Source organism: Myotis daubentonii, chromosome 3 (genome assembly GCF_963259705.1).
Source record: "Myotis daubentonii chromosome 3, mMyoDau2.1, whole genome shotgun sequence".
In the NCBI taxonomy this organism is placed as follows: domain Eukaryota; kingdom Metazoa; phylum Chordata; class Mammalia; order Chiroptera; family Vespertilionidae; genus Myotis; species Myotis daubentonii.
In genome coordinates, this window is record NC_081842.1 from 72,351,704 (window position 1) to 72,363,878 (window position 12,175).

General features: G+C 45.7%; 1 protein-coding gene across 6 annotated transcripts in view; it reads left to right on the forward strand.

The window, feature by feature from the left end:
- Positions 1 to 12,175, forward strand: part of CD47 (CD47 molecule) — a 238,324-nt gene that overhangs the window by 59,836 nt on the left and 166,313 nt on the right. For 4 of the 6 annotated variants that reach the window (XM_059687904.1, XM_059687905.1, XM_059687908.1 and 1 more), the window contains one exon: positions 792 to 4,569. The exons of the other annotated variants lie outside the window; for them this stretch is intronic. In XM_059687904.1, the coding sequence (XP_059543887.1) occupies positions 792 to 796 (5 nt within the window). In that variant the 3' untranslated portion in view covers positions 797 to 4,569. Of the gene's footprint in view, positions 1 to 791; positions 4,570 to 12,175 lie in introns of those variants that run through there. 6 annotated transcript variants of the gene reach the window in all.

The following is a 12,175-nucleotide window of genomic DNA, read 5'->3' on the forward strand; positions in this document are numbered from 1 at the left end:
GTGTCCTATTTTTTTTTAAAAAAAAATTTCTTTCCTTTTCTATTGTGGAGTAATTCTTCTTTAGTTGATTAGAGTAATGAAACCCCTTTTCCCCATGGTCAGAAAGCCAGTATAAAACCTTGAGTACCATTTCCATTGTTAATTTCCTTTAAGATGTGACTTTTTTTGAACCACTGTATGGGGAGATATAGCAGTTTTTATTTGTTAATAGCACATAAAATCAATAATGACCTTTGAAATGTCCTTAATTTGCTAATATTTAGCTGTTCAGAATTTGTCGGTTAATTTTAAATGTCTGTCTGGTGGGATCATTGAGCTGACAGCTAACAGCATGATGCTCACAGTGTGTCTGCCTCATCCATGAGTGAGGTTCAAAGTACCCTCCTAGGGAACGAAAGTTTCCTCTTTGATTTATACCGAATCACATGTTTGTTTCACTTGCATTAAATGAATGATACAGATGTAAAGTGAATGTGATGGAATAGTATTCTATGAGCAGTATCTTTTGCTTTACAAAATCAGCATCCCTTCGTTTGTCCTCAGCTAACCCAGCAAATGAAAGTGATCAGACTTGGTTGATCCTTACTCTCATTTGGCATTGCTCTTTCCCTTCCTGCCACGAAAATGGCTAATGATCTCCCTGCGTTATATCTGTGACCTTTGCGAACTTAAGATTGAATACTTTATTTTCAGATATTGTATACTTGAAAAAATTCCATATTTTTAAGATAAATCAACTTGTTAATGCATAGAAAATAGACACATTAAATGTTCATTTCTCAATTTTTCAGAGTAACTGAATTGAAGTGATGGACTCTGACTTGCAGAGTAGTAAGATGTGAAAGGAATGCACTTATGTTTAAGGACCCTGACCTTGACTCACTCACTGTTCAAGAGAAGAAAACAAGAAAAGTGACTCTCGTCTATAAGAGAAAGTAAATCATTGACTTTTAAATGGTTATTGCAGTTACGTTTTTATTCAAAGCATTTGTGATTTAGCTAATAAAAGAATTATAATCTGTGTTGTGTGCCCAATTGCAATCCAGTTTTTTATTGTTAATTTTCTTCGATTAGGGGCAAAAGTAAAGTGGGCAACTTCCAAGAATGATGCCTTTCAGATCCTAGGACCTCTTGACTTTTGGTCACCAGTGTAAATTGTTTCAGCGTGAGAATTACTTGGCACTAATCTGGTGGTTACCCAGAGATGTCACTGAAAAATGGTGGCTTCCATCGAACCTCAGGAAACTGAGGTTCACAGCCACTTTGGCAGTTATGGTGTTAGCCGGATAATGGGTCTGCCACTTCTAGGTCAAGGACATAGCAAATTAAGTACAGACAGGAATTTAGTTGGAAACATTTGTGTGTTGCTTTTGTGCGACGTGACACTCTTGGAGATCATGGTGTTCACTCTTGGGGGTTGCCATTCACGCATTCTTCCTTCAATAGATATAGGGTAATTTTACTGATGGATGTCTTTTTCTTTTATTCATACAACCTTTCAACCCTGTCTTGTCCTCCTGTTGTTTGCTTCTGCTGTGCAAGATGTAGCACCTTTTCTCCTCTTTGAACATGGTCCAGTGACATGGTAGCGTCATTGCAGAAAGGAGCCAGACTTGTTCTCAGAGAACTGTGTTCACACGTTTCAGCAAAAATAACGATGGTTGTAACATATGTATTCCCTTCCTTGGATTTGAAGGCACAGTCTATGGTGTTTTTTCACTTCTCTTCTGATCTGGGGCATGAAAAACCAAGATTGAGGTTTGAACTGTGTCCCCTGCATGGCAACAAAGTGTGTGTCACTGTCAGGCCAATAGATCAGCCCTCAAAAGGGTGGTTCTATAGCTACTGTATCTGTGTTGCATGATATACACTCACCATCTTCCTCCTGTGTCCTGCCTCATATCCCCCTGACTCCACGATTGAAAAGTAAAGCAAAACCCCCCGTTTTCTACTCCGTTAGAAGAAAATTAACGTTCTGACAGTGTGGTCACCTGGAGAATGTTTAGGTTATTAGCACTCGTTTTCCTCCTTTGTGGGTGTGTATTTGTATGTGCACGTGTATAAGACAGGCACATGCTTCTTCTGTGCAAACAACAGTGGGGTACCTACAGGGGAGCAAATGCTAATTCATGGTTTTAGCAAAAACATTTAAAAACAAAGATCTTTATTGAGTGGGATTGTATTTGATGAGAATATTTGATCACTTAAAACTTTTAAAACTTGTAGGTCAGTTGCCACGTCTTTTGACTGCTCACCAATACCCTCTAAAAATACTAGTAATTCTTCCTGCTTGTGTAATAATAAGACATTCCTTTTTGTAGTCATATTACGAATAGTTATTTCCCAGTCCACTGAATGTTCCCATGTGCCTCTTTAATGTCAAATTGATTGTCATATTTCATGTTGGGACCAAGTGGTTTGCCCAGGGCAAACCAGAATTTATGACCTGTGATGCCTCTCAGAAAACCGAACACACTATGAAGACAGCGCTTCTTGGAAAAACAGAAAAGAAAACTAATTTTTCCCTATTTGTGTTGCTGTCCAAAATATTATATTATGTAGAGGGAGCTGTATTCCTTTATACAACTTGCATGGGTCCTGCTGCTCTTTGTTTTCTGAAAATATTTATATTTTAGGAATATTGTTTGTTACTTTAGAAAACAATTTCATTGAAAGGAGGGAAAAAGCAGATGGACTTGAAAAAGATTGAAATTCTTATTCTCTACTAAGAAAAAGACAGCTATGAAAATCTTTATAGTGAACTTCTTATACACTAACATTGTATCTTTTAATATGCAGTCAGCTCTCCTTTATTTAGGGTTCAACTGGGACTTACCCATCCTTTGTGGTTTTTAACGCTGCCCATCTTTGGAGGCAGTCACTGCATGAGACAAGGCAGAGAGGTAGCAGGATGAATGCCAGATGAAAGCAAGTCTCGTGCTGAGTCGTTGTCAGCTTCTCTGGAAAAGGGACCACAGCAGCGGCATCCCTCTCGCTTGGGCATCATTGGGCCAGTCCGTTCTCATCCCATCAGACTTGTCATGGCTCCCAACTTTCTGTCGCACCTAATTAAAATTGCCAGCAATGTTTTGGGCATCATATATCTGTTTCCCCCATAATCTGCTTTTTGCTTCCTGATCTCATTTTTTCCATTGATTCTTCTGTCCAATTTTATTTATTGTGTGTCCTCAGAGTGATGCCATTTGTCATTTTTGCGGCAACCATTTCAACCTTTCTGGCCAAATGAAATTTTCCCTCTGCCACAAAACAGTATCTTTCAGCCCTTCCTTCCCCATTTCTCTCACTTGATTTGAAAATTCCTGCATAGCCAGAGCTTCACCCCCCCCCCTTTTTTTTCCCCTTCAGTGTCTTACATACATTAGATACCCAGTATATATTTGATGATTGAGACTTGGTTGTATGTAGATGTCCCACTATTTTTAATAGGGTGAGCAAGAGTTTTCTTTTTAGGACAAATTTCACATAATCTGAAAACCTTCAGAGGTGGTGATTTTTCACCTGGAAACTCCAGGTTCATTCTGTTTAAAATTTCTGAGAATGTCAGAATAAAAGAATGAGTCTAGCCCATAATCAGAAGTATTGATCTTTCCAGGATGCTGTAGTCACTTTAGTAAGTGACCAAACAAATTGTGGTTTGAGTTAATAAAGCTCAAAACTGATGAGTTTACTCCTTCATCTCATAAGAAGTAAGCTCTATTCCACCTCTAGATTTCTCTTGTCCCAAAGTGAGTATTCAAAACTGGACCTCTGTCATGTTATGTGTGGGAATACATGCCCCTTACCTACCTGTCCTTGGAAACTAGAGAAATGATTGTTGGGCAACCCTTTATCTTTTTATGACATTGTATTTAATGGTGAGTATGATCAGAAAGTTTTACATGTGTTGTATTTTCAATGTCACTAACTGCCATCTCCCACTGGGGTCCTTTGTGAGTTTCCATGGCTAAAAGGGATAACCCAGGTACCTTTCAAGAGATGAGCAGTGAATGGGCAGTTTCCTGCCTTTGGTTTTTGACAGCTCTTACTTATCATTTAAGTCCAGTTCTCCCATAAATTTAGCTTTTAGGAAAAAAAGAAAGCATTTTAAATAAGCTTCTCTGTAAGGCAATGTCAGTGGAATCTTAGATGTGTTATTAGGGTTGGTGAGAAAGGAAGACATTTCTGTTTTTATTAAATGGAGCATTATTTACAGAAGCCATCGCTGAGAATTAGATCCCACACCAGATGAATGTCCATCTACAATCTAAATAAAGAAAACTCCAGTGTTGCTATGTGCAAGATACTCTCTTGGGGGCTTTTTCCATAGCAATTAAAGGTGTGCTATTTGTCAGTAGCCATTTTCCGAAGTGATTTAAAGACCAAAGTTGTTTTACAGCTGTGTTACCTTAAAGGTTTTTTTTTTTTTATATATATGTATTAAATCAATTATCACTGTTGAAGCTTTGAATATCTGCAATCTTTGCCAAGGTACTTTTTTATTTAAAAAACATAACTTTGTAAATATTACCCTGTAATATTACATATACTTAATAAAACATTTTAAGCTATTTTGTTGGGCTATTTCTATTGTTACTACAGCAGACCACAGCACATTTCTGAGAAATTTTGTTTATGAATGCTTTTTCAAGTTAACAATGAAAAGGATCACTTAAAATGTTAATTTATACATTCATTTTTAAAATATGATATACATTAAGGAAACTTTTAGTTGGAGCAAACGTTTTAATCAGCCTAGATCAGTGTGGCTCAGTGGTGTGGGGGGCATTACTGATCAAGAGCACATGCTTGTGTTGCAAGTCACTCCCCTCTCATTTTGGGCCCATGTGGGAGGCAACCAATCAAGGTGTCTCTTTCATGTCAATGTTTCTCTCTCCCCCTCCCTCAGTCCCTTCCACTCTCCTCAAAAAATTAATGGAAATAATATCCTCCAATAAGGATTGACAAAACAAAAAGTTTTAAACAAATCCTACATGTTGATTTTTCCCACAGTACAGTGACAACAGCACATGAGAAAGCTAGAGACTCTAGTCCTGGCTGTGCTAACAATCAGAGGAGCTTGGCCGGTAAGAGGAGCCACCTACCTGCGCCTCAGTGTCCCTCCTCCTGTGTAGAATGAGATAATCCTCTTCCAAAATTGAATGGTAAATTCAAACCTCCATTTAGTTGGTTATCTATTAGGACTACTTTGATTGGACGTGAAAGGAAACCTAAATCTAAGAAAAAGGGGGCTTATTGGCTAGCATGATTGAAAATTCAGATGTACAACTGGATCCTGGGCCCAAAACAGTATCAGAAGGATCCAATGTCTCGCCAGCATTCAGCTTTCCTCTCCTCCTGGTTGCTTTCCTGCCCAGGTTGCCTGAGAGGGCAGAGGGCTGACTGCAGTCTCAGACCCACCTTCTCCCAAGTTCAGGGAGAGGAGAGGGGGGCCAATGGAGTGCATCTCCCTTTCCCAGGAGTCCCATCCGCCCCAGATGACACCTGGTGCTCTGCCTGGGTCCTGTGCGGCCCTCAGTCAGTCAGGGAACCCAGGCATCTGATGCTCTGATTGAGCCCACCCGGGGCCTGGGGATCCCTGGAATGGAGGTGAGGTTTCCGCCTGGAGTGGTGCTGGGGGTGAGGTGATGTTAACTTGATCAGAGGATCTTTACCAGGTGATGGGCTGTCATTGGATTTGGGAGGCACAGAACTCTGTGCTGGCCAGGCTACTTATGTATTTATTTTTCAAATAAATAGTGATTTAGCTCTTTCATCGATTCATAAAGGCTTTCTTAGGGCTGCATTCCTTGCAGGTGTGGACTCCGATTCTGCGTCGCATGTGTGGTTCTAGAGCATTTGAACAGAACAATATTTGGCAGCAAAGGACTATCTCATTCCTTACCTCGTAGGTGATTTAATTTTTGTGCATTTATAAGGCCTTTTTCAGCCTCAGCAGGAGTAACTAATGGAGCTCAGAAAGCACTTCATGGCCCACCTCCTGCAGGGAAAGCTGTTCTGGGTGGCACAGACCTTCCTCCGCCTGCTGAGAGCTCCCAGGGGTGCAGGCGTCCAGGTGCAAGTGGATTTCATTTCTGTGCGGCACCTTCCAGCTCAAGGCCTCCAGCTTGACACCTTCTGAAAATAATGGATTAGGGTAACACCATCCGTGTGAGACATGATTTCACCAGGAGCTCAGAGAGTGAAGCCGGACTGGCAGCATTTGGTGTGAGGATGAGGCTGTGCCGGAACTCCTCCCCGCGTTTATTTTGCACATGCTCGCTTCATGCTCAAGCACTCATCCATCACATCAGAGGGAAATGAAGTTTTTAACCCTGAGTTATGGATAATCGGGCGAGGATAATGTTGAAGACAGCACTGCAGACTGCATAGGAGTCAGTGGATCTAATCATCAGAACTCTACTTAAAGTCTCGTGTTTATTTGCCATTGGACTAGGAGGCAGCAGCTTTTCAGCTCTGAAAATAGGCAGTTGGGGAAGAACGGGTGTTTTTTCCCAATTTGTATAATAAGAAATGCTTGGTAAGGAGTCCAGCTGGTAGAGAGATGATTGGCCGGTGTGCACACTGCAGTCTGGTGCAGTCCTGAGGCTGGTTGACGATGTGCAGACTGGCTGGCTGCTGTTCTCTACAGATCTTGCAGCACCATCCCAGGCACTAACTCTGGATCCTCCTCTGAAAATAATCCTGTTTCATCATAAAAAGACAACTACCAATTCGCTTTCTAATTTTCTGTGAGTTGCCTGTGAAATTCTTCAAGGTTAAACTGACAACATGGAAGCTGCTAGCCTTCCCAACAAATGGATTATTTGCCAACTTTAAGTGTATTTGCTCAAATTACCCTGTATGTCTTCCCCGGAAGCTCTCTACATATTTATTTATGTTTCTACTTATTTATTTTAAATCCATAATAATATCTCAGCCATTTTTATTAGAAACATTTTGTGGGGTATGACATAGGTTTGGATGAAGTGAAAGTTTTGCATTTAATACATGAATTGGCTTGGGCTTTTGAAAGAGGGAGCAGAAGCAAAAGATACCCAGAAAGAAAGTAGGCTGTAGAGGTTACGGAAGACCACTGGGTGTCCTGAGATTATTAGTAGGCAAATGCTATAGCAAAGCAGAAAACAGATATAAAGCAGTGGTAGGGTGGTTGGCAGGTGGGAGTAAGCATGTTGAAACACATGCACCCTTGCCAGAGTTACCTTAAGGGCAGAGGATGAAACAGTCAGCTGCTGATGTGATGGCAAGATCATTCATTTGCCAGAGCCATCTTGGGCTCTTTAGCTAACTGTTCTCTGAACAATACTCCAGTCTCTAACGATAACTGTTGTGGGGCTCTTGCTACTTACTGTCTTGGTTTCTAAGTGAGTCCTATACAGTACTCTGACTTTTCCTCTTAACCAAAGAAAAGAAATGGATGTGTGCCACTAACAGTCTGGGATTGGCCCAGCAGCTTACCCAAGTTCAGCATTTCTTTGCAGTCTCATGTCAGTTTTATCTTTTAAATTGCATGAGAAAATTGCACTGTGCTCATTAAGAGATCTGTACTAATTTTTTGTATAAAATTAATGCTTAATCCTTTGATTAAAGTGAACAACTGAGGAAGATATGCCACATTTCCCCCCAGTTGTTTCCCATAACTCCTGGCTGATGTAATTCTCTGAAATATGGCCTACATTTGAGAAACATGGCCTTACGATAAACTTACATTACTTGAGGTTAGCTGAGTGACTGTTTCCTGGAGATTTCAGCAAATACCATGGTTTCAGGGAGATATAAATGCGTGTGGTGTATGTGTGTGAGAAAGAGAAGGAACAGGATCTAGAAAGTAGGAAATTCATCCCACCTATGTCTTTGATTATAATAGTTAATCCCCTTTCAATAATAAAATAAGTATGTTAGTACATCACCCAGCCTGGATAACCATGGAGCTTATTCCTCCTCCACACCCTCAGAAATCCACTGGAGTATGGCAAGTGGATACCCCTGTATTGATTGATTCCTATTACAATACACATTTTTGGTTTTTAAATTTTTTTTTATTGTTTTCAGAGAGGAAGGGAGAGGGAGAGATAGAAACATCAATGATGGGAATCACTGATCAGATGTCTCCTGCATGCCCCCTACTGGGGATCGAACCCACAACCCAAGCATGTGCCCTGACCTGGAATCCAACTGTGACCTCCTGGTTCATAGGCTGACCACTCAACCACTGAACCACACCAGCTGGTCCAATACATGTTTTTTAAAACCACTTTATTGAGGTACTAGAGGCCCGGTGCATGAAATTTGTGCACAGGAGAGGGAAGGATCCCCCTCAGTCCAGCCTTCACCCTCTCCAATTTGGGACCCCTTGGGGGATGTCTGACTCATGGTTTAACTGGCAGTCGGACATCCCTCTCACAATCTGGACCCCTGGCTCCTAACTGCTGACCTGCTTACCTGCCTGATCACCCCTAACTGCTTCTGCCTGCCTGCCTGATTGCCCCTAACTTCCCCCCCCCCCCCCGCCAGCCTGGTCACCCCCAACTTCCCACCCCTCTGCCAGACAGGTTGCCCCTAACAGCCCCCCTCTGGTGGCATGGTCACCCCTAACTGCCCCCCCCCACTGACCTGGTCACCCCCAACTGCCCACCCCTCTGCCAAACTGGTTGCCCCTAACAGCCCCCCTCTGCTGGTATGGTCACCCCTAACTGCCCTCCACCAGCTTGGTCACCCCTTACTGCCTTCCCTGCAGGCCTGATTGCCCCCAACTGCCCCCCCCCCCCCCGCCAACCTCGTCATCACCAACTGCCACCTTGCCAACCTCGTCATCACCAACTGCCACCTTGCCAGCCTGGTCACCCTTAACTGTACCGCCCTGCTGACCTGGTCACCTCCAACTGCCACCCTGTTGCTGGCCTGGTCACCCCTCACTGCCCCCATCTGCCGACCTGGTTGTCCCTCTTCCCCCCTCTACCATCCTGGCTGCCCTCAACTGACCTCCTGCTGGCTTGGTCTCCCCTCAAGGCCCCCCCTGCCAGCCTGGTCACCCCCAAATGCCTGCCCCTGCTAGCCTGGTCGCCCTCACTGCCACCCCTGGCAGCCTGGTTGCCACCAACTGTGCCCTCTGCTGGCCTGGTCACCCCTCACTGCCCCTCCCTGCCAGCCTGGTCACCCCACATAGCCTGCTGTTCAGTCATTTGGTCAGCCCTCACTAACCCCCCTCCCAGCCTGGTTGCCCCATGCAGCCTGCTTGTTCAGTCATTTGGTCGTCCCTCACTAACCACCCCCCCACACCCGCTGGCCTGGTCATCCCACGCAGCCTCCTGCTCAGGTATTTGGTTGTCCCTTACTAACCCTCCTGCCAGCCTGGCTGCCCCACTCAGCCTGTTTGGTCATCCATTCAGTTGTCCATTTGGTTGCAATGGCCTCTGGCGCTCTCTCTCTCTCTCTCTCTCTCTCTCTCTCTCTCTATATATATATATATATATATATATATATATATATATATATATATATATATACACACACAATACACACACACACACACACATACACACTAATAATAGACAAACATGGTAATTGACCATACCTTCGCTATGCCCACCATTGGCTGATCAGAGCGATATGCAAATTAACCACCAACAAAGATGGCGGCTAACTTGCATACTGCAGGCAGGGCGGAATAGCGCAAGCCACCATCCAGGCCCCCTTGTGCGACCTGAGGGCAGGGGCTCAGGCAAAGCAATTGCTGATCGCTTCGCCTGAGCCCTGCCCGCCTGCCGGGGATGGGACCCACTCCTGTGTGTGACCCGGGGGCAGGTGGGAGCTCAGGTGAGGCGATTGGCATCGCTTGCCTTCGCCTAAGCCCTGCCCGCCTGCTGGGGACATGGGGCCCTGTGAGAGAGAGAGAGAGAGAGAGAGAGAGAGAGAGAGAGAGAGAGAGGAGGATTTGGCACCCCACATCCCTCCCTGATCGACCATTGTGATTCCAAGCCAGCGAGGGCTGCCTTCAGGCCTCAGCTCCAGGTCCCTCACCGCCACCCCAGGCCTGAGAGCACAGTGCTGGGCAGGGGCACCCAGGGGTTCGGGAATGCAGTGCGCCAGCAAGACGTGGGAGGGCGGGGCTGTGTTTACACCACCAAGTTCCCCACTTCTGCCCTGGCCTGTGCATCCCTCCTCCTTCCCCTCAGAGGCCCAGCTCCTGCCTACATGCTTGCTGGGCAGGCCCAACTGCACTGGGGAGTGAGCCATGGCGATCGGGATGGCCACTTCCTGGGATGGGATGGCCGGACCACGGCGATTCATGAGGGCAATGAGGCCCGTGGGGCATGCACAGCCCTCGGGCGGCTCGGGCGGGTGGCCGGCCAACCGAGTCTGGCTTCAGTGGGGCCAGTGGGAGCCTGAAGCCACCCCAACCCCCACAGGTCCTGGGCGGACGGTGGCTCAGTGGAGAGCGGTGTCTCCATGCATGGTGCCCAGGGGCGGCTGTGAGCTGCTGCAACCCCCCCCCCCCCCACGCTTCAGGAAGGGGGAGAAGGCTCGCAGCCACCAGCAGCCTAGGCTGCACTGCCTGTGCCTCAACATGCCAGGTTGGCAGGGTCCAGAGCAGGTGAGCTGCTCCCTTCCCCCAGTGGTAGAACAGGGAGGGGACCTCAGCTGGGATCCTCCTGGTGTGGGGAAAGGGCCCAGCCTGGGCCCGGTGGGGAGCTTAGGAAGTCTGGCTAAGCAGGCGCTGGTTCCTACCAACTCTTACTCTGCCATCTTCCTCCAGCTCTTCAAGCTAGCCCCCTGCCCCACCTTTCTGGGGGAACGGGCTCTGGGTGACCTCCCTGAGCTCAGACTGTGGACCCAGAGACCTCAAGGAAGAGTGCCTGGCTGGGCCCGGGCAGGGACTGATGCAGAACTACCAGGGCAGAGTTTCTTCGGTGTCTCGGTGAAGTTTGCAACTGATCCAAGGAGGAAACCTGAGAGAGGAAAGGCAGGGAGGCATGAATTACCAGCACTTTAGCCACTTGAAAACAGCTCCACTTGGAATATGAGGCGGTTGTATGTTCAGCTGAGAAGTGAGGGGGCTGAACTCCACCGTTGCTGGGCTCCTGTCAGTCCGAGGCCCAAGCGTCCACCACAACAAGGAAAGAACAGAGCAAGGGGCCCGGAGGAAGGGAGGACAATTAAACAAAACCGTGTCTAGACTTTCCCCAGCCCTCTCCTTCTTTCTGCTGCCTACAAGAGCCCCAGGCCCGGCCACAGTTCTGTCTCCACCTTTTAGTCCCCTATTCTCCAACCGCAGAGGAAAGAAATAAGGAAGGTGTCTATGCTGCCTTCAGAAAGTATCTATATACCTGATCAGCCAGTTGCCTTCCACAGAGGGAGGCCAGACTGCAGCTTAGGCCTGCTCCCCAAAGGGACATCAGTAGGACATCCTGTGAGGGCTCCCAGACTTGGGAGGGGGCAGGCTGGGCTGAGGGATGGCCCCCAAGTGCACAAATTTTTGTGCACCGGGCCTCTAGTATATAGATAATGTCCTCCAGGTTCACCCATGTTGTTGAAAATGGCAGGATTTCCTTCTCTTTAAGGTTGAAGAAAATATTTTGTATGTATACACCACATATTCTTTATTCATTCACCTGTCCCTAGACATATGAGTTGCTTCTGGGACTAATGCTGAAATGAATTTGGGAGTACAGATATCACTTTGAAATTCTGATCTTTATTCCTTTGAGCATATACCCAGAAGTGGAACTGCTGGACCATACGGCTTTTTAACATTTTGAGGGACCTCTAAGCTGTTTTCCATAATCGCTACACAAATTTACATTCCTCCCAACAGTGTACAAAGATTCTCTTTTCTCCACAACACAGCGCACTGTTAATTAAAGTCCTCACACCAAAGTCCAATTGGATGTCTCTCTGTGTATTGATAGAAGAGGGTCCTTGAGTTCATTTACCTAAAAGCCAATTTTCCAGCTTGCATCTCCTTCTCTGCTCCCTATACTGGCCAATGGCATCACTATTCACCAGCACTCTTACCAGAAACTTGCAAGTCATCCCTGATCCTCCCTTGCCTTCACCACTCACACTCAATCAATTACAAAGTCCCAGGAAATCTATCTCCAAAACACCAAGCCTGTCTTCTTCCCTTGACTCTATTGTGGCTTCCTCAGTTTCTCTT